We start from the raw sequence: 27,568 nt of genomic DNA, 5'->3' as shown, positions 1-27,568 counted from the left end.
TAATAGCCATGTTGAAACAGAGGACAAGAGCAATCTTACTTATCCCACCTCAGCCTTTCTTCCAAGCTAGCTCACCTCAGCACTGGGAGAAAGAGAGACCAGAAGGGCTGAGCACACACCCAGTGCTCCGGCTCTTTGGAGGTTTGTTTGAGGGACTGATTTTTGTCTCACCTCATTCTAAGCAGTGACAGAACTAGCCTAGTGTAGATACATGGTGACCTCCGAGAACATCTCAGTGAAATTGGGAGAAGGTTCACAAACATTGTTCTGCAAACACTGACAGACCGGAAGGGAGAAATTACCAGTGACACAATCATAGTAGGAGATTTCAATACCTCACTTTCAAGAACGGACAGAATATCCAGACAGGAAACAGAGACTTAAATTACACCACAGAACAATGGCATAACAGCATGTACAGAACATGCCTCCCAATGGAGTACAGTACATATTCTTTCCAGGTGGAGCTGGAACATTCACCAGGAAATAGCACGTCAGCTCATAAAACAAGGCTTAAAAAATTTAAGAGGGTTGAACTTATATTTCTACAACTCCATTTACAATAGCTTCAAAAATTAAAAAAGAAAAAACCTAGAAATAAACTTAACCAAGGAGGGAAAAGGCTTTTACACTGTAAACTGTAAAACATTCTTGAAAGAAATTAAAGAAGGCACAAATAGATGGAAAGACATCCCATATTATGCATTGAAAAACTTAATTTCATTAAAATGTTCTTATTAACCAAGGCCATTTGTGGATTAATGCTATATTTATCAAAATCGCAATGGCACATTTTGCAGAAATAGAGTAAATCCTAAAATTCATATGGAATCACAAAGGGCTCCAAATAGTCAAAACAATCTTGAGAAAGAAGAATAAGGCCGGGCGCGGTGGCTCAAGCCTGTAATCCCAGCACTTTGGGAGGCCGAGACGGGCGGATCACGAGGTCAGGAGATCGAAACCATCCTGGCTAACACGGTGAAACCCCGTCTCTATTAAGAAATACAAAAAACTAGCCAGGCGAGGTGGCGGGCGCCTGTAGTCCCAGCTACTCGGGAGGCTGAGGCCGGAGAATGGCGTGAACCCGGGAGGCGGAGCTTGCAGTGAGCTGAGATCCGGCCACTGCACTCCAGCCTGGGCGACAGAGCGAGACTCCGTCTCAAAAAAAAAAAAAAAAAAAAAAAGAAGAATAAAAGTGAAACTTCACACTTCTTCACTGCAAAACATTTTAAATCGGCAGTAATCAAAACAATCTTGGCCAGGCATTGTGGCTCATGCCTGTAATCCCAGCGTGTTCAGAGGCCAAGGCTGAAGAGATCACTTGAGGTCAGAAGTTTGAAACCAGCCTGGGCAACATAGTGAGACCCTAACTCTACAAAAAAAGTAAATTAATTAGCCAGGCATGGTGGTGCATGCCTGTAGTCCAAACTACTCAGGAGGCTGAAACAGGAAGATCTCTTGAGCCCAGAAGTTTGAGGCTGTGGTGAGCTATGATCGCACCATTACACTTCAGCCTAGGTAACAGAGTGAGACCCTGTCTCTAAAAAACAAACCAACAGACAAAAAACAGAAAACAACAAAAACAAACAGTCTGATATGTATGTATGTATGTATGTATGTATGTATTGGTACATAATTAAACGTATTTGTGGGTGTATGTGATATTTTGATATAGGCTTACAAGGTATAATGATCTAATCAGCATAATTAGGATACCCGTTGCCTCAAATTTTTATCATTTCTTTGTTCTGGAGATGTTTCAAGTATTCTTTTCTATCTATCTTGAAATATATGTAAATTATTGTTAAGTACAGTCACTCTACTGTGCTGTTCAACAGTAGAGTCTGGTATTGACATAAAGACAGACATATAAACCACCGTAGCACTGTAGACAACCCAGAAATAAACTCAAGCATATACTATCACCCAATTTTCACCAAGAAGACACAATGACAAATAGGTAGTCTCTTCAATAAAGGATGCTGGAAAAACAGGATGTTCATATGCAATATGATGAAATTGAATGCTTATCTTACACCATACACAAAAATAAACTCAAAATGAATTAGACTTTACATGTAAGACCTGAAATTATAAAACTGAAACTGCTAGAAGAAAACATAGGAGAAAAGTTCATACCTTTGATCTTGGTGATGATTTCTTGGATATGACACAAAAGTCATAGGTCACAAAAGCAAAAATAATAGACAAGTGTTACTAGATCTAGCTAAAAATCTTCTGTGCAGAAAAGGAAACAGTCAACAGAGTGAAAGGGCAGCCTACGGAATGAGACAAAATATTTACAAACTGCATATCTGGTAAAGAATTAATATCCAAAATATATAAGTAACTCCTACAACTCAACAGCAACAAAACAAAACCAAAAATGCCTGATTAAAAAATAGGCAAAGGAGGACTTGAATAGGTATTTATCCAGAGAAGACTTACAGTTGGCCAACAGGTATATGAAAAGATGTTCCAAATCACTAACCATCTGGAGAAACGCAAATCAAAACCATAATGAGCTGTCACCTCACACTTATTAGGATGGCCATTACACACAACAAAACAAGAAAGAAAACAACAAGTGTGGGTGAGTATGGGAATAAATTGGAGCCCTAGTGTGCACTGATGCTAAGAATGTAAAATTGCGCAACCACTATGGAAAAGTTTGGCAGTTCCTTGGAAAATTAAAATCAGCAACACTATGTGATCCAGCAATCCCACTTCTGGGTATTAATACAAAGGAGTTCATACCAGGATCTTGAAGAGATACATATACTCTCAAGTTTACTGCAGCATAATTCATAGTGATCAAGATGTGGAAAGAGACTAAATGCGCACGGATAGGTGAATGCATAAAGAAAATGCAGTGTATACATAAAATGGAAGGTTATTTGGCCACAAAGAAAGGAGGAAATCCTGTCATTATGATATGAGATGGAAGAAGTTCAAGGACATTACACTAAGTAAAAATAAGTCAGTCATAGAAGGATAGTGCTGCATGATTTTATTTATATGAACTATCTAAAATGGTCAAACTTAAAGAAGCAGAAGTTAGAATGGTGGTTGTCAGGGCTGTGGCCTGGGGGAAATGGGGAGTGGCTGTTCAATGAGTATGGAGTTTCAGTCATGTAAAATGGAAACCTTTGAATGATCTGCTATACAATATTGTGCTTATGCTTGACAATGCTGTATTGTACACTTAAAAATATGTTAAGAGAGTGAATCCCATATTATGTGTTATTTACTGCAGTAAAAAATAATGAAACATGACTTTTCTTTATCACAACCCTAAACATTCTAAAGTAGCTTCAATATAGCCTGCAAAATTGCAGATACTCTGTTCTGAAGTCTGGTAGAGAAGCAACTGGAACCATCAACTTCAATATATCTATACCCCAGACTAGAGAAGCTACTCATTTTTACTCAGGAATGTTTGGTTTTCAGTGCTTAGGAAGAAGCAGCCATTTCTTACTTTTTAAAATTGCCATTTTCCAGCTCTAAAGAAATATTGCATACTCTAGCAACTTGTGTGCATCAAACCACTGTGTTCTAATAAATGGCTTGTAACATACAAGTGCATTAGACAATGTCAGAATTTGTTTCAAGCAGTCTTTACAAACAGAACAAAAAGATATAATAATTAGTTAACTTTATTAGTTCACTGTGACTGCCATAACATATTGTCACAAACGGTTGGCTTAAAACAGCAGAAATGTATTCTCTCATAGTTGGGGAAGCCAGTCACCTGAAGTCAAGGCGTCAGCAGGGGTGACCTCTTTCCAGAGATTGGTAGGGGAAATTCTATTTCTTGCTTGTTCCTGGCTCTGGTGGTTGTGAGCCTTCCTTGACTTGAGGCCACAGCACTCTAATCTCTGCCTCCGTCTTCACAGTACCTTCTTTTCTTCTGTGTGTCTCTCAGAACTCCCTCCTCGTATCTCATAAGGAAACATGAGCTTGCATTGAGGACCCACCTGAATAATTCAGGATAAACTTCTCTCAAGATTTTCAATCACAATTTATGCCATGAAAGTTAATATTCACTCTTTTGCCATATTAAGTTATAGTCATAGGTGTCTGAGATTAGGAAGTATTTGCTTGGTGCAAAGTTATGGCGGTTTTGCCATTGAAAGTAATGGTTAAAACTGCAACTACTTTTGCACTAATCTAAATAAATGTATGAAGCAGGGTTTTTTATAGCTGACCGTAGTAATCAAGGTTCATTTTTGCTCTTGCAATAATTGCTGGCTGTGACAACTTTTTGTAAGAATTAAAATGTTAGAAACTTTTGGAAATGCATGAACTTTTTGTAAGAATTAAAATGATAGAAACTTTTGGAAATGCATGAACAAAGTAAGCATGCCTGTGTAGTTTCACTGAAGGCACATCTGATTTCCTGCTTTTTGCATTGGGAAGAAATCACGCGAGCATAAGCAGCATCTTGGAACATTGGAATATGTGGGTGAGACAAAAAGAAAGCAGATTTCTAAGTTGAAAGGAAGGACTAGACCCCATTCCATAAGACCTGAAACAGAAACACACACACACACACACACACACACACACACACACACTTTTAATGACCATTTTTATTTCAATCTAGAAATTATGTTAGTAAAAATGCTGCTTCCCAATAAACTTTTGGGAAACTAGAAAGAGATGTATGATACGTGTGTGTGTGGGTGTAAAAAAAGTCACAACTCTAAATCCAGAATATTATACAATGAGACACACCCACTAAAGTCAAGAACAAAGGAGGCTAGGATGATCTCTGCTTCTCATTCTCCTCCTTTTCTCCGAATCTCTGCTTAAACCATGGTTCTAAACAGAAAACATGATAATTGGCAAACAAGAAATAAAACTCCCTCTATTTCCAAATAACAGGGTGATATATTTGAAAAATGTTAGGACCAATGATTAAGCCAATTCAAGTAATAATAGAATTCAGCAACATAGTAGGATATAAAATTTACACGTAAAAATCAGGAACATTTGTATTGCTAAAGAAGAATTTTTAAAGGTAAAGGTAAATTTGATTTATAGTAGCCAAAAAAGTAAATTAAGGACCTTTATAAGAAATGTTCAAAACTTACATGAAGTTGGCTGTGAAACACTCGTCAAAGATGTAAAAGTAGATTTGAACAAAGGAAAAGGTATTCTTCATTCTTGCTGAGGATTATCAAAATGTTAATTCTCTCAGAATTAATGAATAGATTCAGTGTACCCTAATAAAACTTCAGTGGGCATTTTAATAGTGCTAGACAGGAACAATCTAAAGTTCAGGTATAAAAATAAACACACACAAATAGTTAAGAAAATACAAAGAATGGGGAGCTATGAGAGATCTAATCTTACAAGATATTAAGACATATTCAAAGCCCCTTTGATTAAAACAGTGTGTCACTGGCACACAAGTGAACAGATTTATGGAACAGAATGGAAAGGACAGAATAGACAAATCTAGATATAGAAGTCCATTGTATGACAGAAGTAGACCTAAAATCATTGCAGCAAAGCTGGTCTTTTGAATAAATGATGTTGGAACAACTGGACAGCCATTTTGAAAAAAAAAAAGATAAAATTAGATTCAATTCTTGTGCTAGCCAAAGAATACATGCTAAATTGATCAGATGTCTAAATATAACAACATGAAAATGGACACATGCTAGATGAAGGCATGGGTGAATTCGTCTGGATGTAGGTAAAGGCTTCTAACTGTGACTAAAATCCCAGAAGAGATGTAATAAAAATAAACACTGATAACATTGACAACATATTTCTTTTTTTTAAGTTGCATATCAAAATGTCATAAGCAAAGCCAAAAGACAAATGGCAAACTAGAAGAAAATGTTTGTAACATCTATCACTTGTATCTTAGCCCTCTCTTACATTGCTATAAATAAATAACTAAGACTGAATAATGTATATATATTAAAAAATGTAAGGCCAGGCGCAGTGACTCATGCCTGTAATCCCAGCACTTTGGGAGGCTGAGGCAGGTGGATCACAAGGTCAGGAGTTTGAGACCAGCCTAGCCAAAATGGTGAAACTCCGTCTTTACTAAAAATGCAAAAATTAGCTGGGTGCAGTGGTACACACCTGTAATCCCAGCTACTTGGGAGGCTGAGACAGGAGAATTGCTTGAACCCAGGAGGCAGATGTTGCAGTGAGCTGAAATCATGCTACTGCATTCCAACCTGGAAGACAAGAGCAAAACTCCTTCTCAAACAACAAAAAGTGTATGCATATATATTTCGTTGGCTTATATTTCTGCACACTATAGAGGAAGTGCAGTGGCATCTGCTTCTGGGCAGGCCTCAGGAAGCATCCTATCATAGTGAGAGGCAAAGAGGGAGCAGGCACCTCACATGGCCAGAGCAGGAGCAAGAGAGGGAGAGGGAGAGTTCAAGGGCAGACGCTACACATTTACACACTGTTAAGATAGCATCAAGCCTTGAAAGATCCACCCCCAAGACCCAAACGCCTCCCATCAGGCCCTACTTTTATTATTGGGGATTATAATTCAACATGAGATTTAAGCAGGGACAAATATCCTAACTATATCACTCCACTCTTGGACTCTCCCAAATCTCATGTCCTTTTCATGTTGCAAAATGTAATCATGCCTTCCCAACAGTCACCCAAAGTCTTAACTCTTTCCAGCATTAACTCAAAAGTCCAAAGTCTCATCTTAGAAAAGCCAAATCCTTTCTACTCGTGAGCCTCTAAAATCAAAAACAAGTTAATTCCTTCCGACATACAATGGAGATACAGACAGTAGGTAAATATTCCCATTCCAAAAGGGAGAATTATTGACAGACATAAAAAGGCTTACACGTACCATGCGAGTTCAAAATACAGCAGGGCAGTCATTAAATATTAAAGCTCCAAAATAATCTTTACTTTATGTCCCACTATCCAGGCCACACTGATGTAAGGGGTGGGCCCTCAAGGCCTTCGGCATCTCTACCCCTGTGGCTTTGCACAAGGGTTTAACTCCTGTGGCTGCTCTCACAGGCTTTGAGTGCCTGCATCTTTTTGAGGCACAAAGTGCAAGCTTCCAGTGGATCCACTATTCTGGGGTCTGGAGATCAGTGACCCACTTCTCACAGTTCCACTAGGCAGTGCCCTGGTGGGGACTCTGTGTGGGAACTCCAAACCCCTTTTCTACTTGGCATTGCATCTAGCAGAGGTTCTTGTGAGGCCTCCACTCTTGCAGCAGGCTTCCTCCTGGGCACCCAGCCTTTCTCATACATCCTCTGAAATCTAGGCAGAGGCTACCAAGTGTTCTTCACTCTTGCATTCTGTGTATCTACTGGCTTAGCACACCATGGAAGCTGACAGGGCTTATGGCTTGCACCCTCTGAAGCAGCAGCCCAAGCTGTATTTGGGGACTTTTGAGCCAAGGTTGGAGCATGAGCAGTTGGGATGTGGAGAACAGTGTCCCGAGGCTGCACAGGACAGTGGGGCCCAGGGCTTGTCCCCTGAAACCATTCTTTCCTTCTAGGCCTCTGGGCCTGTGAAGGGAGAGGCTACCACGAAGGTCTCTGAAAGGCCTTCAAGGCTTATTCTCCATTGTCTTGGATATTTGTACTTGGCTCTTTTTTCGTTATGCATATTTCTCTAGCAAGAGGTTGTTCCACGTCCTGCTTGAATTCTTGAATTCCTCTCCAGGAAACTTTTTTTTTCCTCTCTGCCACATGGCCAGGCTGTAAATTCTGTAAATTTTTATGCTCTGCTTCCTGTTTAAATATTATTTCAAATTTAAAGTTATTTATTTCTTCCCACATCCGAGCATTGGCTGTTAGAAGCAGCCATGCAAATGCTTAGCTGCTCAGAAATTTCTTCTGCCAGATACCCTAAATCATCACTCTGAAATTCAAACTTCCACAGAGGCACAGGGTGTGGACAAAATGCAGCCAAGTTCTTTCATAAGACATAACATGTGTGACCTTTGCTCCAGTGCCCTGTAAATTTCTTATTTCCATCTGAGACCTTGTCAGCCTTGACTTCACTGTCCATGTCACTACACGCATTTTGGTCACAATCATTTAATCACTATCTAAGAAGTTCCAAAGTTTCCCTAATATTCATGTTTTCTTCTGAGCACTCCAAACTCTCTCAATCTCTGCCTGTTACCTAATTCAAACCTGCTTTCACACTTTCAGGTATCTTTATAGCAATGTCCCACTCTCTAGTACCGATTTTCTCTGTTCGACCGTTCTTGCATTACTATAAAGAAATACCTGAAACTGGGTAATTAGTAAAGAGATTTAATTGGCTCATGGTTCTGCAGGCTTTACAAGAAGCATGGTGCTGACATCTGCTTGGTTTCTAAGGAGGCCTCAGGAATCTTGCAATCATAGCAGAAGGTGAAGGGGGAGCAGGCACATCCCATGGCCAAAGCGGGGGCAAGAGAGGGTTGGAAGACTTAAGAGTTGACTCTTCAGTCAGCACCAAGCCAGAAGGGATCTGTTCTCATGACCCAAACACCTTCCACTGGGCCCCACCTTCAGCACTGGGGATTACAATCAACATGAAGTTTAGGCAAGGACAAATATCTAAACTATCAACAGACAAAAGTATAATATCCCTTATTTATAAAGATCTTTTAAAAATTATGGGGTGCAGAGAGGACCACAAATCTTATGGTAAAATGGCAAAACACGTGAATAGACAATTCACAAAAAGATATATAGTGCCCATAATCGTATGAAAAGATGTTGAATTTCATAAATACCTAAGATATATAAAGCAATACTAGGATACCACTCATCACCCATCAGATTAGCAACAATTTAAAAGCTTAACAATGCTTTCTTCTGTAGAAGATGGGGAAAACAGACATTCTAATATACTGCTGGTGGGAATACAAAATGGTACAAGACCTGTAGAGAGGAATTGGCAATATGTAACAAAACTACTTATGTCTTTAATTTCCAACTCAACAATCCTCCCATCCTAATTCTAAAGATATGTCTTCAATTATTTGAAAATACATATGAACAAAGTTATTCATTGCTGCAATATTCTAACTGTAAAATATTGATAACCATATAAGCAAGCATTGGAGATTTTGTGAATAAATGATAGGGGGTAAATACACATGGAGTAGTATGCAACAGTTAAAAAGAATGAGAACATACTCTACGAATTTGTATAGAGAAATTTTCAGAGGCTATTGTTCATTGATCAAAGTACAAAAGAATATATGGAGTATGCACATTTCATGTAAAAAGAAGGAAAAATAGACATATACACATACACACACACACTTGCCTTTGCATAAAACACAGTAAAGATAATCAAGGATCCAACGAAATGGGTTACCTACAAGGAACAGGATGGACAGGATAGAAAAGGTCTTGCCACTTTTCTGGATATGTCTTTTGTATAGATTTGACTTTTAGAAGCATGTTAATGTCCTGTATATCCAAAAATGAAACTAAATCAATATGGATGAGATGGAGAACGTGAAACTGAAACAAACAGACCCAGTTGCATTAGCATGGCCACAATGAATGGAAGAAAAAATACACCAATCCATGTAACTTAGAAACACAGTATATTGACTATATAGTCTCAGTCTTGGGCAAGGTGTGGGAAGGATTGGAAACCACCAGAACTCTTTCCAGATAGATATGATTTTTTAATGAGGTGAATAAGTAATTCTGAAATAATTTTAGATTTATTATGGAAATAAACAAAAGAATAAATGTGTTAATGTTCCTAGGAGTCAGTGTGCTCATTACGGAAGAAAGACATACAAATATCAAAGGAGGAAAGCAATAAAAGTCTCTGTAGTGATAGACTGGATTTGGAGGTATCACTGTGTACTCAATATTTCTAAAATATGTGTATATTTGTTATGCAGTTACGTGTGCACATGTATATATATGTATATATGAACACACATACATGTACACATATATAGATGTGTTTATATAGTTGCATATATTGATGTGTGTGTGTATACATACATGTATTTCTTACCTTGATACAATAAAAAGACCTAGAGGTACAGACACAACATTAGCAGTGAGCACAACTAGCAGCGCATCTTGGTCCCCAGTACCATTGCTCTTTAATAGGACAAGAGTTTCTCAAAGAGATGCCTATTTCTGGGGTTGAAAGAGGTATGTGCTAGATGAGTCTGGGACGTCTTGCACTATAAGAAAGTAAGGAGTATTCTTAAAAATTGCTAGGCACATGTCACAAAGATACAAGAGCCAGCTTGAAGGGATTCCTATTGCTCAAGTCTAGAAAAATCTGAGCACCAAAATAATGAGCTATTGTAATGGCATTTAAACCTTGATAAAAAAAATCAGACACCATTAGTCCGTGTCACTAATAAATAGACAAATCAGTAAATGGGGGGAAAGGGTGGGCTCTTCTTGCATCAGAATACCAGGTGCTGTTTGCAAATGTGGAACTGGTAATGGAGTTAGGAAATCATCATTTTGGAAACATGATAAGAAAATTGAGTCTGGCAATATTCATCATTGGATGGGATGCAAACACTGGGGAGAGGTTTTGACCAGGAGCAAGATGTTTGGTTGGTCTTAAAGTATCTCCTCACAGATCGCCTGTTAGTTGGAAGAGAAGTAGTACACAATACAGAAATCAGACATCATCTTAACTAGATGATGAAAATTAAAATTAGTACTGAGAGGCGGAAGGACTTTGTGTGAGGAGGAAGATACCCTAACAGGAGCACAATATCACAATATCACTTGTATAGTATTCTAGCCAAGTATGAGTAACCTGTATCTAACCATGAGGAAACATCAGATGAACTCAAAAAGAACATTCCGTTCAAAAGGGCAGAATAGAGTTATATTCTTCAACAACATAAATGTCATTAAGACACAGAAAGACAGTGGAAATGTTCCAGATTAAAGAAGACCGGAGACACAGCAAATAGGTACAACAGTAGCCCCTAGATTGGATCCGTTATCAGGCAAGAAAGAAATCCCACAAAATTCATCATTGAGTCGGTTGATGAAATTGAAATACAAAAAAAGATTTGACATAAGTATTATGTCAATGATATATTTCCTGAGATCAATAACTATATACTGTGAAGACGTTCTCTATGTTCAGACATATCATCCAGAGAAAATAATGAAGTAAATGAGATAAAATGTTATAAAGTAGAGAAAGGATGTAAAGTTGCTCCACATACTACTTGTTTTATTCAAAATTTTTCTGTAAATTTGAAATCATTTCCAAATTAAAAAATTAAAATATGTTTAGAAAACATGCCATTTTAACCAAAAAAATTGTATAGAATAGTCCATGAAACACTCTTTAAAGTGTTCTTGATGTCAAATTTGATCTGAAAGTTGACATCCTCAGATTCTTTCAAATACATGACAGGTTTACACAGTTCACATCATCTGCCTCATTGCCTTTGACAAATAGATTTGTGCAATATTCAGGCAGTGAAAGTCAGCCACTAAACAATTGCTCTGGGACATTACCATTACCAAGCTCTTCTCTCTCTCATCTTATATGCAGCAAATTCTATTTCATGCATTCTTTCAAAAATATTGTCAGAGCATCCCTAGATTTCTATCAGCATGATCAAGCCTTCTATCCCCTGATTTTGAGCTTGTATATAATCACAGGATGTCTCCATCACTTAACGCCACCCTTTCCATTCTAGTCGTACTCTAATTAATTTAAGAAAATAAATTCAAGCTTGAGAATGTGAAATAAACAACAATTTGTTAATAAAACAGTATCAAGGCTGCAGAAATAGACCTTTAGTTAATATATATACTTCTCCACACACCATGACCCCTTCTTCACTTCAATAAAACTCCTACTCCCAGAAGATCCTTTCTCTTTTCTCCAACGCCATTGACAGTTCTCCAGATGTTCCATATGTTCTTTGCCTTATCAGTGTGAAGTCATATGTCTGAGTGTGTCTCCGCATGTGTCTGTATGGCCTGGAGTGGGGAATTTGAAATATTAATTGACTGCTTCCACATGATGAACTCAAGATGTATACTCTGTTTTTTCCATATATATAAATGCATGTGCTAAAGGAAGAAATATTGTTGAGGTCCAATACTTTAATAGAAATAGCTATATTCTAACCATCATGTGACTGACTTACGCAAAAACTTTTTTGCTTGATTGTTTCTTGTGTTGAAAGAATTATTCAATGGACTAGCAATCTGTGACCACATTTTTCATGACTGGTACATTTAGATATGGTAATATGCTTATATCAGGATTTCTTTAATACAGGCTCTTGCTTTTTATTTATAGGTTCTTTTCTAAAAAATTTATTCAGCAGATATTATCTAGTTCTTTGAGGGTGTAATGTTTTTGTTTAATTACATCAGAAAATTTTTAGAACCAAAATGATTGGAAAAAGATTTTCTGAACAATAATTAGTTTTTAGAGATTAAAATGGATTTCCCTCAATAATTGATTTCATATCAAAGCTACGAAAATTACTGAAAGCACTTTTTTGGCCAAATTCTTCCCATTTAGCATGTTTGCAATTTTTTCAGTTCTAGGCCTTCAGAAATTTCTCTTTGTTTCTTCACCCCCAGTCATTTGTACTTTTGTCTACCAAACAAGTCCTCTACAAGAAAATCATTCCCTACTTTAGAGGTTTTTGTCTTATGCCAACAAATTCTCTTAGCTTTTCTTGTTTATGTGTTAGCGCATAGAAAAGTAGAGAAAACCTATTTACCCAAGAGGGAGAAAGATGTTAAACCCCTCACTTCCCCAAAATGGTACCAAAACATAACATTTCAGACCAAATTTAGAGGCTAAACATTAGTTACAGAATGAAAATGTATTCCTTATCGTAGCAAAAATGTATTCACTTTTCACACATTATAGAATATTTGTTCCCTATGCACTGTTATTAAAAACAACAATGAGAAATGCAGTTTTTTGAGGTATGGAATTTAAGCAAATTAGAAACTATTAAAATTACATTGATGAATCTTGAATTTGATCTAAAAAATTACTGTTGAAAATAAATAGGGTACTGGTATACTCAAATCTGTTTAAATAATTTGACAAGTTAAGTTTGAACCACAAAGGATATATATGTGACCAGTTTTAATTGGGAAAAAAGAATGGGATAGATACTTAAGTAGATCTGGAGGATTCAAATGTATTTTTCAAGAAAATGACAGGTAAGAATTAAGAGGCCTTTGATAGACACTTCTCTCATTCATTGGCTCTTTTGTGATTACTCATTAAACATATATTAGTTTAATAATTACTTCCTTTTTTTTCCTTTCACATTGTTTACATTTAGATAGGTTCTCACTTTGTTTCTCAGGCTGGAGTGCAGTGGTGTGTTCGTAGCTCTTTGCAGCATTGACCCAAACACAAACAATACTCCAGCTTTAGCCTCCTACCTAGCTAGGATTACAGCCTTCTGCCAGCAAGACTGCCTAGTTTTTTTTATTTTTGTAGAGATGGAGTCTCGCTATGTTGACCAGGTCTCGCTATGTTGACCTCGCTATTTTGAACCATGACTCAAGTGATCCTCTCACCTCAGCCTCTCAAAGTGACGGGATTACAGGCCTGAGCCACTGCCCCCACCCAATTCAGTTTTTTATCCAGTACTGTCAGATAGCATTCTAGTGGAAGATATAGTAGTTGATATAAATGACCAAAACTTCTGCCTTTATGAAACTTATATTCTAGTAGAGATGTCAAAAGTTAAAGTGAGGCTGGGAGTAGTGGCTCCCACCTGTAGTCCTAGCACTTTGGGAGGCCAAGGCTGGCAGATCCTGTATTAGTCCATTCTCATGCTGCTATAAAAGACATACCTGAGACTGGGTAATTTATAAAAGAAAGAGGTTTAATTGACTCACAGTTCAGCACAACTGCAGAGGCCTCAGGAAACATACAACCATGGTGGAAGGGGAAGCAAACACGTTCTTCACATAGCAGCAGGAGAGAGAAGTGCAGCGAGAAGCCGCAGGAAAGCATCTTAGAAAACCACCAGATCTCATGAGAACTCACTCACTGTCACAAGAACAACATGGAGGTAACTGCCCCCATGATTCACCTGCCTCCCACTGGGTCTCTCCCATGACATGTGGGGATCTATGAGAACTACAGTTCAAGATGAGGTTTGGGTGGGGATACAGCCAAACCATAGCAGATGCCTTTGAGTCCAGGAGTTCATATCCCTTCAGACCAGTCTGGGTAGCATGGCAAAACCCCACCTGTACAAAAAAAAATGAAGAAATTTTCAGGGCATGGTGGTGTACACCCCTAGCCCCAGCTACTTGGGAGGCTGAGGCGAGAGGATCACTTGAGTCCAGGAGGATGAGGGTGCAGTGAGCCATGCTCGTGTCACTGCACTCCAGTCTGGGTGACAGAGGGAGACCATGTCTTGAAAAATAAATAAATAAATAAATAAATAAATAAATAAATAAATAGGTGGAAATTATGCTAAGAAAAATCATTAAAAATCTTAATTATGAAGGAAATTAGAAGTTCAAAGGAAGATTGGTGAGTTTATTGAAAGTGTAAATTTATTTCATACTCACTGAATTCACCCAGCAGTCTCAAGAAAATATTTAGCTTCAACGAGTACTTATATATTGGTGCTGTATTAACTTTTAATTAGAAAGTCATGATCTCTATCCAAAGAAATGGATACAGTTAATACGTTCCCAGTATTAAATACAACCTATTTTTTAGGTTAAATACCTATTGTATAGCATTCGGTTGGTGTTATTTCCACATCTGCATTTAACTGACTGTTTCTACAGCTCTTACTACATTGAATATGAAATGCTCACTGATCATGTAGAGAGATATATATATAAAATAAATCCTGCTGGAGTATTTAACTCTAGCTACACCTAGGACTATGAATATTCCTACAGATTTAAAAGATATTATTTGGAGCATATGTATGGAATGAATGCTTTCAAAACATGGAAATGCAAATGATCTTAATTCAATGATCTTAATTCATAAATGAACGAATTATTCTTCTTAATGTTATTGAATATCATTTCCTAGTTACAGAGCTAGGGGAAAAGAATTAAATCTATCTATCTATCCATATATCCATCTGTTATTATGTATCAGTTCTGGCTGTGCACTGTTTTACATTTTCCAGATAAATGTTTTATTTTAGCCACATGGTGTTTTAAAAAAAGAAAAACTGGGTAATCAATTGTGAGAACATGAAAAGGACCTTCCCATGCCACCATAAAAGTATGCCATATCTTGGCTCAGACCCAATTCCGCAGAATATCCATTAGTGATTATACCTAAAAGTCTCATTGTCAATATTAATCTGCAAAACCATATCTTTTTCATTACTTGCATTATCATTAACAAATACACATAATGTTTATGATAAGTACAAAGTAGAATACAACCATAATTGACTATCTGTAATGCAAAAATATGGGATTTATATCATTTTATGTAAAACTACTGCATCATTAACTATAAAGCTTCCTTCCTTTTTAATATAAGTTTTAAAAACCAGTGTTACATACACAAACCTTTACATTTGTCATTTTGTCCTAATTAGAGAAATTGTATGATGATTACCCTACTTAACAAATGAATAGGCCAGGAGCAGTGGCTCAGTCTGAAATCTTAGCACTTTGGGAAGCCAAGGAGGTGGATTGCCTGAGCTCAGGAGTTCAAACCAGCCTGGCTAACATGGTGAAACCCTGTCTCTACTAAAAAGACAAAATTATCCTGGCGTGGTGGCACATCCCTGTAATTCCAGCTACTTGGGAGGCTGAGGCAGGAGAATCACTTGAACCCAGGAGGCAGAGGTTGCAGTAAGCCGAGATCGCACCACTGTGCTCCAGACTGGGCAACAGAGCAGACTCTGTCTCAAAAAAAATAATAATAATAATAAAAGAATAAGGAGCAAACTCCTTTAGAAGTATAATTTATTGCTTATTTCAGCTTACTTCAGTGTGAACCAGGGAAGAACCAGGGAAGAGGAGAGGCTAGAAAAGAAGAGGAAGAAACTGACAAACACAAAAACCCTAAATCTCTTGTCGACAAATATGGAAGTGGCAGCACAAAATTTATATATAAACATTAGATATATGAAGCAAACATGTTTTTAAATCCAACCTTCATTATAAATATAAATATTCTATAACTTTCATTCCAAAAGAATCATGAGCATGTGAGAGTCAATTTCTGCACAGCAGCAATGAGAAGTTATTGAAATAAGTCACTTTGTCTTTTCTCTCAGGATTGACATCTTTAAGTATGTGATCTACGGCATCGCAGCTGCGTTCTTTGTGTATGGCATTTTGCTGATGGTGGAAGGCTTCTTCACGACTGGGGCCATCAAAGATCTCTATGGGGATTTCAAAATCACCACTTGTGGCAGATGTGTGAGCGCTTGGGTATGTTCGTTCTTTACATTCAGTATTTAATGTGGATTTATTTCAATAGCACACAGGTGTTTGCATTCATCTCCCAAGAATTAAAGTATTTTTTTTAAACACAGTAACATTTATTTCTGTGATGCTATCTTAAATCTTGATAACATTATTTTTGAAATGAAGATTATTTCTTGTGAAGATTCTGTTTCAAATCCTCAGATTCTATGTAGCACAACTAGTTTTGTTTCTAGAGGTCGCAACACTGTTGGTTGATTTATGATTTTTTTTTTCAGAGGGCTTTGTGGTTCTCCTGAGAATTACAGGAAAATTCATCTCCAATTTATAAGCAATATATGTGCCTGTGTCCTGTTAAATATATGTGTCTGTATTTTACTGTAAATTTGAGGACAGCTATATCATGTGATTTCTGTTTTGTCTTAACTGAAGAATTCTATTAATTTCCACCTTAAATTTTAATTTATATAATATTTAATGGCAAATAAAACTTACGGTCTTACTCTAGAGTTTCCTAATACAGAAAATGCATATTAATGCATAAGAGTGGTGAAAATGAAAAGTAATAAGGTTGAAAGTACTTTTGCACTTTTATGCAGAATAATTTTTCTAGAATGAAATGTTGAAGCTTCCATTCTTGACAGACATATTTTCCTTTTTTCTAATGTTATGTAACAACATGTGTCTAATTATAGCATATAATTCATATTAAGTAAATTTTCTCTAATAGGGAATGATGTAAATTACTTCAATCTCACAGAAATGTTAAAAAAAAAAACTGTTAACCAGCAAACCTTTTTTATTTTAACCTGTTTCTAACACATTTTATTATGCTTCTCGGTGTCAACAGTAACGATAATCTGATAAGATAGTTTGCCTGAGCTGTGGATATTTGTAATGGTCTCTGGAATTATTTCTTATGAGAATCACCTATTTTAGTTTGGGACAAGACTAATCGTAACACCCAAAGAGCTAAAATATATGAATTAGAGTAAAACTGGGATCCCAATAATGTGACTAAGTGGCTTTAAACTGTGCCTTATTATTGAAATTATTTAAATCAGTAATATCAAATTATAGATCCAGAAAAACTTAGTTACACAGAGATCTTGGATTGATGAAAAAATAAAACATGAATAATTCATGGTCCAATTTTCAGTGATGCCGAAGCAATTTCTCTAGTAAAAAGGCAACTTCCGATTTTAAGATTCATTTCTCTTCTGCCAATAGAGTAGAGTGAATTGAGTTATATAGTAATTGGCTTTTTATTACAATTGGAAGAGTAACACTGTAATGCCACTGGTGTGCCTTGGCAAGTTACTTACCTTTTATGGATCACAGTTTCCTCATTTACAAAATGAAGATCATTTCTAAAGCTTATTCCAGCTTGACGAGTCTGTGATGCTAAAGCCCTAGTGAAAAAATAATGAGATAGGGGGTCTGAAAGCACGTCTTTACCATAAGGTAATAACCCTCTGCCAGGAAGAGTGCAGTCAATTGTGTTATTTCATTCAGAATTTGAAAATAACTTCATAATAAAAAGAAAAAGCAATCAACGAAGAACTGCATATCTATATATAGAGAGAGATGCACTTGGTTAGCTGCCTGCCATTCAAGCATCTTAAAGGTATTTCAAACAGGAATTTTCGAAGCAAACCATGAGCCACGTTTCTGGTTTTTTTTTTTTTTTCTATAATGGTAACAATTATGTCACCAGTCCCACCCAACAGACCAGAAGGGTGGCAGCAGCTGCGTGGGCTCCTCCAGAGGCAATGCAGCAGGGTGTCAGCCCAGCAAGCTGCCCCGCCCACTCCTGTAACACCTCCCCGCCACCCCGGAATGAGCAGAGCAGAGACAAGAGTAGAAGCTGCATTCTCCTGCGTTCTGCAGAGACAGCAGAGCGGCGGGTGAGGCTCTGAGCCACACCCTGGCTGTCCCAGCACTGCCTTCACGAAGGGGGCTAGCTCCACCACTGAGAAGTAAACAGTGGCGGCTGCAGCCAGCACTGCAGAACCCTGCCTCCCTTCTCTGCCAACCATTCCTCCACACCCCCACCTCAGCTTGCATATCACGCAGGACTTGCAGCTCCATGAAATCGAGGGGAAAAGACATTTATCTTCCACCCTCTCCTGCTGCTTATTTCCATTCTACTGATGCTGCTTTTTTTTAAAAAATTAAATAATAATTATTATTTTTTTTTCATTTGTAGGCAGATTGTATCTTACGGTCTACCTTATTATGTTCAAAGTGAACCTGTTAACCTGTTTTGCCTGTGTTCCGTAGCTTTGAATGAGTCTGTGCTTTTGAAGGTATTCTATCAGTGCAGCTCTACTTGGGATACTGAATAATACTAAAGCATGATTTTTTTTTTTCTTTTTGCAACAAGTATATAAAAATCTTCCTTAGTTGATACTAACAGTAACTTGTTATTCTATCCCTGTTTCTCTCTGCTGCATAAAGAGTAAATGGTTACTCACTGAAATTATATCAGCCCAAATGCAATTAATTTTGAAGCAGCAGGCCAGGGGCGGTGGCTCATGCCTGTAATCCTAGCACTTTGGGAGGCCGAAGCGGGAGGATCACGAGGTCAGGAGTTCGTAAACCAGCCTGGTCAACATAATGAAACCCCGTCTCTAATAAAATACAAAAATTAGCCTGGCATGGTGGCACGCACCTGTGATCCCAGCTACTTGGGAGGCTGAGGCAGGAGAATCGTTTGAACTCAGGAGGCGGAGGTTGCAGTGATCCCAAATGGCGCCACTGCACTCCAGCCTGGGTGACAGAGCGAGACTCCGTCTCAAAAAAAAAAAAAAAAAGAAAAAAAAAAGAGGCAGCATTGTATCTTGTATCACTGAATGGAGAGATAATCAATATCCCCTTTACTCAATGAATGCCTTTGAAAGCATAACTTGATCTGCATTCTGTGTTTCCTCTCCTGCAGTATCAGGACCAATTCAAGTTCATTACAACATTTTAATGCTGTCTATCATTCAAAATCCAGAATTTGAGGCACATAAAACCACAATATTAAATTTTGGGGGTGAAAATCATTATTAACTACTTTATTAAAACATTGTATGAAAAGTTATTAAAGTATTTTAAGTAACAAAATTTATTTACCTTAAATATTAAATGGCACCAAATTGAGTACAGTCAAATATATGTTATTGACTACTTTAAACATGACCTTATTAAGTTTAATGTAGAAATATTTATTTTTTAACCATATTTTCTTATTAAAGTTTAAGCCAAAACATATTTATTCCACTGCAAATTAGGAGACATTCAGTGTGTCACATTTTCAAATCTTGAGATATTTTTGCACCCATCCCCAATTTTCTTATTTCTACAAATTTCCGATTGCTACTGTGACATCATTATGGATCTCAGAATTTTTCTGTACTTCTTCTGACATTTAGATTTTTAAATAAAACACTTTCGAAGTAATGGATTTCCCAAACGTACTAATAAAGTCTATGGAATTTTTAATAAATTTATTTTCCATAAATCTACCTGCTCTAAGAGTTAAATAAAACAATAATAACTTTTGGAAGTGTGTTTACTAGTTTGCTGTGGCTGCCACAACAAAGTACTATAAAGTGGATGGCTTAAACAACAGAAATTCATTGTCTCGCAATTCAGGAAGCCAGAAGTTTGAGACCAAAGAGTCACCAGGGTTGATTTTTTTTTTTTTCCTGAGAGCTGTAAAGATCACCTGGTTCCGTGTTTCTCCCCTACCTTCTGGTTGGCTGCTGGTAATTTTTGGCATCCAGCGGTTTATAGAAGTCCTAGTCATCACTACCTTCACATTCACATGATGTTCTTCCTGCCTGAAAGGCTGTGTCCAAATTTCCCCTTTATTATAAGGACAGCAGTCATTGGAATAGAGTCCACCCTAGTGACCTATTTTTTTCTTTTTCAACTCAATAAAGAGCAATAAGGTCAATCTCTGAGATACTGATAGTAGAATTTCATCATATGAATTTTGTGAGGGCGCAATTCAACTCATAACAGTCTTATTATAACAGCAACGTTCTTCCATATATAAGTTTTAAAGCAACAAAATTAACTAATTGCTATTGTTACCCTTTTTCAGAGATAAAGAAACATAAGAGGTTGACTATCCTAATCTTAAAATCCCAAATCTGAAATGCTCCAAAATGTGAAACTTTTTGGCTGTCAACGTGATGCTCAAAGGAAATGTTCACAGGAACATTGCAGATTCAGGGTATTTGGATTTGGGATATTCAACTGGTAAGTCTAATGCAAATATTACAAAACCTAAAAAAAATTTTGAAATTCAAAACACTTCTGCCCCTAGGCATTTCAGATAAAGGATATTCAACCCTTATTCTGTTTGTTTAGTTCAAAACACCTGTCTTAGCCTCAGCCTTAGCCAGGTTTTCATATTTTTAGTAGAGACGGGGTTTCATGATGTTGACCAGGCTGGTATACGAACTCCTTAGCCTCAGGTGTTTGTAGATTTGACCACAGCACATTAGATTAGTATTTTTAAGACATACTCTATATAATTATCTTAAAATCTATTCCGTATAACTCGCAGCTCCGTTTCATAGCTTAAAATCAAATTTTAGTACTAATAATAAGTTCAGTAATAATAACGGGAAATATTTTTTAGGCACTTACATATGCCTGCACTATACCTACTATACTTAATTGTAGGACATTGAATCCTCTGATAAACTATGCCACATAGATACTAGAATTATCCTCATTTCAGAGATGAAGAAGCTGCCACCTGGCGAGGATGACTGACTTGCCTGGAGTACATGGTGGGTGATGAAGCCAGATTTGAATCCAAGCATCTGGCACAGAGCCCATGCCACTAACCTCATGATCAGGGCTTCCCTACCATTTTATGGTTTATTTGAGTTAATTTAATAGGATGGTTGTCTGTTCACCGAGGGTCTTTTGTAACTCGGCAGTCATTTTCTGTTTTGCATCTTTGTAAGATCACTCACTGATTCCTTACAGAGATGTCCTCAACTTAACCTTTACTTTATCAACAATCACGAATTATCTCTTTTTACAAATACAAGAATGCCCTGCAGGATGTGAAAGAACTTGGTAGTCTAAGATGCTTTTCTGTGACTAACTTTTGATGACTAGCTATAAGGAGGCCTAAGATAAATTTCTAATTATTATAAAGAAACTCTGCGCTTTAGTCTGCCCCCAAAATTTAGTGCCTTTTAAAATAAAACACACACACACACACACACACACACACACACACACACACACACACACATTTGAACCCAAACTGTGGAAACAGAATTCCTAGAATAAAGCCTTACCTCTTTCTAGGAAACTTAAGGCAACATCATTTTTTTTTTTTTTTTTCAGATTTTATCAGTAGGGAAGATTTGGAGGGTGGGGTGTAGGAGGTGTAGACTCCCTCAAACATAGGGGTGAGATTTTAAAATAATATTTGAAAAACCATTGCATTGAGGAATAAGGGCCAGGATTTTATTTGCTGCAAGTATCTGAAGTAGATCTCGTATATTGCTTCAGAACTGAACCCTAAATACTGGGACAGTGGACCAATCTCAGTGTAACTGTTAAGATATTAACTATGCTAGTACATAAATTATAGGAAGAAATAAATAAGAAAAAATAAGAACTTTATTAAAGTTAAAAAAGTTCTAAACTTTTTTAAAAAGTTAAAACTTTATTAAAAGTATTAAAAAATAAAGTTCTTATTTTTTCTGATGTCTAATGGAAAAGTTGACAGAAATTTTCTGCTAGTCTCATAAGGTGGCATTGATAAAATGGAAAACTCTGTGTAGAGCATCTAGTTTAGATTTTAATATACAAGAGACTTACGGCAGCCAGAGATGGAAAATTGATAAAAAGTTTGCATCATGTGGATGCTTCTCAGATCACCGTAAGTTGTGACTGAAATTAAATTAAAATAAAATAACTTCTCAAAATGTTGAACATTTTATTTTGTTTATGTCTGTGTTTGCTTTTTTAGATTATTCAAGTCATGATATATACTCTTTGGCCAAAACTTTAAAAAAATATATATATTCTCCTATCAGATTGTCCTAGGATAAAATTTTATATAATTTATGACTGCTTACATTTTTATAATCCTAAAGTAATTTTTAAATAAACATTTTATTTGGGAATAATTTTAGATTTACAGAAAGGTAAAGATGGTACCGTTTCCATATATACCAAACCTAGTCCGCCCTGTGACTGACACTTTACATTAGTATGGTATATTTGTTACAATTAATGAACCAATAATGATACACTATTGTTAACTAAAAGTCCATGCTTCTTTCTGATTTCCTTCGTTTTTGCAAAATGTTCTTTTTCTGTTTCAGTATCCCATTCAAGATACCATATTACTTTTAATTGTCTCCCCTTAGACTACTAAGAACTACAACATTTTCTAAGACTTGCCTTGTTTTCAAAGGACTTGGCGGTTTTAAGGAGTATTAGCTAAGTAATACATTTTGTAAATGCACTTCGGTTGTAATTTGTTGGATATTTTTCTCATAGTTAGATTGGGGTTTTGAGTAATGAGGAGGAAGGTCACAGAGATGAGGTATTGTTCTCATCATATCGTATCAAGAGTGTCTAAAGTACTTTTACTTAAAAAGAAAAACTAAACACATAAAATAACACATTATCTGATCCAAGCCTTCCTAAGCAAAGTAGTTCTATTAAAAATAATTACGTAAAGCATCTATTTTATGATAAACATCCTGTATATTGAAGGTTAATACTCTATGAATCTCTATTTTCTTTTTACAGAATACTTGAAATCTTCCAGTTTCTAACTTTGTTAATATAAAATTAAATTGTAGAATGTGATGCCCTCTAAAAAGTTTAGGGAAATATCTCCATAACATATGAATTTCTAATTTCTACTTACAAATATACTCTAGTTTAAATGAAGGCATCTTCAGGTATAGGTTTTTCAATCCAATTTTGCAATAAAGCCAGGAATTAATCTCAAGGATAGCAAATACTCATCCTCAACTTTTTAGACTTGATGGCTCCCAAGGCAATGATCTGGGTACATTCACTCACATTAACTGTTGTCAATGTGATTAGCCTCAATATTACACATTCAGGTGACACTTGACAAAGGAAAATATGGTTTGTAAAATTGGCCAATTCAAACTCAAATATACTTTTAGTATGCCAAATAGTTTCAAACAAGTAATAGTTAGTATTTAAATAGACCACTAGAGTAAGGATGAAATAATAACCACAGACTACTAATGGTCTTTTGAAGTACTGATTTGTTGGTGAATGCCTTTATTTTTCAACTAGAAATTTTATGCCTGCCATACTGGGAAAAATCTTTATGCAAAGATATTTTAAAATTATTTTCAGAAAAAACTCAAGAGCTATATATATTTTTTGGACTCTGCCTTTCAAGCAATAACATTTTACAAAAGATATTGCTTCACAACATATTGAGATTCCATTTCTTTATCTCTGTTTATCATTTTGAGATTAACCACTACTATAGTTTATATGTTAAGGTTGCTTTACGGGGAAACTAAGTGTTTTGAGGGTATTAAAGTTAAATATTCAGTGAAGAATTGGTAAGACTAGCATTATTATATTGGGAACACTGGTCAAAAGTACTTTTCTCAGTCCGGGCACAGTGGCTCACACATGTAATCCCAGCATTTTGGGAGGCCGAGGCAGGTGAATCACCTAAGGGCTGGAGTTCAAGACCAGCTTAACCAACATGGTGAAACCCTGTCTCTACTCAAAATACAAAAATCAGCTGGGCGTGGTGGCGGGTGCCTGTAATCCCAGCTACTTGGGAAGCTGAGGCAGAAGAATTGCTTGAACCCGGGAGGTGGAAGTTGCAGTGGGCCGAGATTATGCCATTGCACTCCAGCCTGGTTGATTGAGTGAGACTCCATCTCAAAAAAAAAAAAAAAAAAGTATATTTCTCAGACATTTACAGTGTCACTAATATTAAAATTATATTATATTGTTAGTACTCACCAAATGGAAATTTCCTTTGCAGTAATATTTGCTGAAAAATGTACGTTGTACTTGAAACAGAGTTTTACTCTTGTTGCCCAGGCTGGAGTGCAGTGGCATGATCTCCTCTCACTGTTACCTCCACCTCCTGGGTTCAAGAGATTCTCCTGGCTCAGCCTCAGTAGCTGGGATCACAGGTGTTCCACCACGACAGGCTAATCTTTGTGTTTTTGGTAGAGATAGGGTTTCACCATGTTGGTCAGGCTGGTCTCAAACACCTCCTGACCTCAGGTGATCAGCGGGCGTCATCCTCCCAAAGTGCTGGGATTACAGGCATGAGCCACCACGAAGCCCATCGGATGCTTTTATTTTTATATAATTTGACTTTATTTGAATTTTATTTTCACTTGAAAAAGTAAAATCTCTAGCTCAGTTTTTTTTTTTTAAGAATCTGTTACAAGGATTGATGTGTCATTCTGCGTTGCGAGGATTCATCAAGAAACAAAACAGAGTCCCTGTCCCTGGGGAGCCCCTAGTACAGTCAGAATACATGGGAGACTTGTACATGAAGACCTGCATACTAAACCTATTGATGAACATGCATATAGCTTACACTGCACAAAGAGGAGGGGATTAATGTCTGTGATAAAGAAGTGTTGACTAGTGGAGATCTAAGGCCTAGTACAGTACCCATTGTGGGCACACAGGACATTTTAATTACAGTGATGCACCCCCTAATGTGTTCATCAGTGCTGAACCACGTGTCAGAGGGTGGTCCCATAGGCTTACAATACCATATTTTTACTGTACCTTTTCTATGGTTAGATATGTTTAGAGACACAAATACTTACCATCATGTTACAATTGCCTACAGTATTTGGTGTAGTAACATGCTGTGTAGAATTATGGCCTAAGAGCAATAGGCTATACCATGTAACGTAGGTTTGTAGTAGGCTACACATCTAGATTTGTGTAAGTATATGCTAGGATGTCTGTACAAGGACTAAATTGCCTAATGATGAATTTCTCAAAATGTATTCCTTTCTTTTAAGAATGTATAACTGTATTAACAAATTAGTGAGTAAAAGGGACTCTTGATCTTGGGTTGGGAGGATAGAAAGAACTTCTACAAGTAACCCAGAAGGTGTGAATTAGAATGAAATACATAGAGTGCTGCAGTCATACATGTGCTAGATCTGGATGGAGAGGTTCAGTAGTTGCAAAACTCTGATGTGTCATGTAAATCTTGAAGTATATCAACATGATTTGTGGAGTGGATGAGACCAATGCAAGATAATAAAGAAGAAAGTGTTGCAGTTAGTTTTTAAAAGTTGACTTTATTTTTTAGAGCCATTTTAAATTGGCAGCAATATTGAACAGAAGGTACACAGACTCACATGTATTCCTTTCTCTTACATATATGCAGCCTCCCCTACTCTTAAAATCCCTCACCAGACTGGTACATTTGCTACAATCAACAAACCTACATTGACGCATCATCACCCAAAGTCCACAGTTGAAATCAGGGTTTATTCTTGGTGTTGTACATTCTACGGGTTTGAACAAATGTAAAATGTTGTGTATCAACCATTATAGTATCACACAGAGTGTTTCACTGCCCTAAAAGTCCTCTGCGCTCTACCTGTTCATCCCTCCCTCACCCTCAACACCTGGAGACCCCTGATTCTTTTACTGTCTCCACAGTTTTGTCTTTCCCAGAAAGTCATAGTTGGAATCATGCAGTATACAGCTTTTACAGGTTGGCTTCTTTCACTTAGCAATATGCATTTAAGTTTCCTCCACATCATTTCCTGGCTTTATAGCCCAATTTGTTCTTTTTAAAAATATTTTTATTTTACCGACTGATTGATTTAAATTGACAAATAAAAGTTGTATGTATTTATTTTGCACCACATATTGGTTTGAAATATGTATACATTGTGGAATGGCTAAATCAAGCTAATTGATAAATGCATTACCTCACATGGTTTTTTTTGTATTGAGAACACTTAAAACCTACTCTCTTAACCATTTTCAAGAATACAACACACTGTTATTAACTATAGTGACCATGTTGTACAATAGACTTCTTAACTTATTCCTTCTGTCTAACTAAATCTTGTGTGCTTTGACCAGTATCTATCCCCAACCCCATCACCTCCAGCTCATTTCTTTTTAGCATGGACTAATATTCCATTGTCTAGATGTACCAAGGTTTATTTAACCATTCACCTACTGAGAAACATCTTGGTTACTTCCAAGTTTTGGCAATTAGCAAAACGCTTTAAACGCCTGTATGCAGGTTTTTCTGTGGACACCAGTTTTCAGCTCATTCAAGTAAATATCAGAGAGTTGATGGCAGGATTATATGGCAACAGTATGGTAAGTTTTGTAATACGTTGCCAAGTCCTTTCCAAAGCTGCTGTACCATTTTGCATTCCCATGAAAAATATGTGAGAGTTCCTACATTGCAATTAGTTTTGCACTTTAGAAAAATTCTTCTGACTAAAAGTAAAGGCTGGATTGAAGAGGAAAAATGCTTGAGGTAGGGAAAATTTATATTGTTTACTCTGTCAATTATGTTCTATTACTTTATGATTTTATATATAGTTATTTCACTACCATGTTTACTTCCAATTGTATGAGCAGTGATGTTTTTAAAACTTTCTATATTTTAACTTGGCCTTGTCATTTCTAAATTAATATGATTTTTCTTCTAGCTGCCATTTTGGGTGTGCTATTTATAAATCATCCTGATAGAATCTTCTTCGGTTTTTCATATGTATGTATGTATGTATGTACGTATCTATCTATCTATCTATCTATCTATCTATCTATCTATCTATCTATCTATCTATCTATCGCTCTTCCTGCCTGTTAGCTAAATATGTTTTCTTGTTTTGTTTTGGGTTTTGGTTTTTTTGAGACAGTCTACTTCTGTCACCCAGGCTGGAGTGCAGTGGTGGAATCTCGGTTCACTGCAATCTCCGCCTCCCAGGTTCAAGTGATTCTCCTGCCTCAGCCTCCCTAGTAGCTGGGATTGCAGACGCACACCACCATGCCTAGCTAATTTTTGTATTTTAAGTAGAGATGGGGTTTCACCATGCTGTCCAGGCTGGTCTTGAACTCCTGACCTCAGGTGATCCACCCACCTCAGCCTCCAAAAGTGCCAGGATTACAGGCATGAGCTACCAAGTCCG

General features: G+C 36.8%; 1 protein-coding gene across 4 annotated transcripts in view; it reads left to right on the top strand.

The window, feature by feature from the left end:
- GPM6A (glycoprotein M6A) overlaps positions 1 to 27,568 on the top strand; it is a 368,540-nt gene that overhangs the window by 312,583 nt on the left and 28,389 nt on the right. For all 4 annotated transcript variants that reach the window (XM_015450561.3, XM_074040779.1, XM_015450559.3 and 1 more), the window contains exon 3: positions 16,235 to 16,391. In XM_015450561.3, coding sequence (XP_015306047.1) covers positions 16,235 to 16,391 — 157 coding nt within the window. The remainder of the gene's footprint in view (positions 1 to 16,234; positions 16,392 to 27,568) is intronic.

Source organism: Macaca fascicularis, chromosome 5 (assembly GCF_037993035.2).
Source record: "Macaca fascicularis isolate 582-1 chromosome 5, T2T-MFA8v1.1".
NCBI classification, from domain to species: Eukaryota; Metazoa; Chordata; class Mammalia; order Primates; family Cercopithecidae; genus Macaca; species Macaca fascicularis.
Note: the sequence above shows the minus strand (reverse complement) of the source record. Positions and strands in the feature narration are given on the sequence as shown.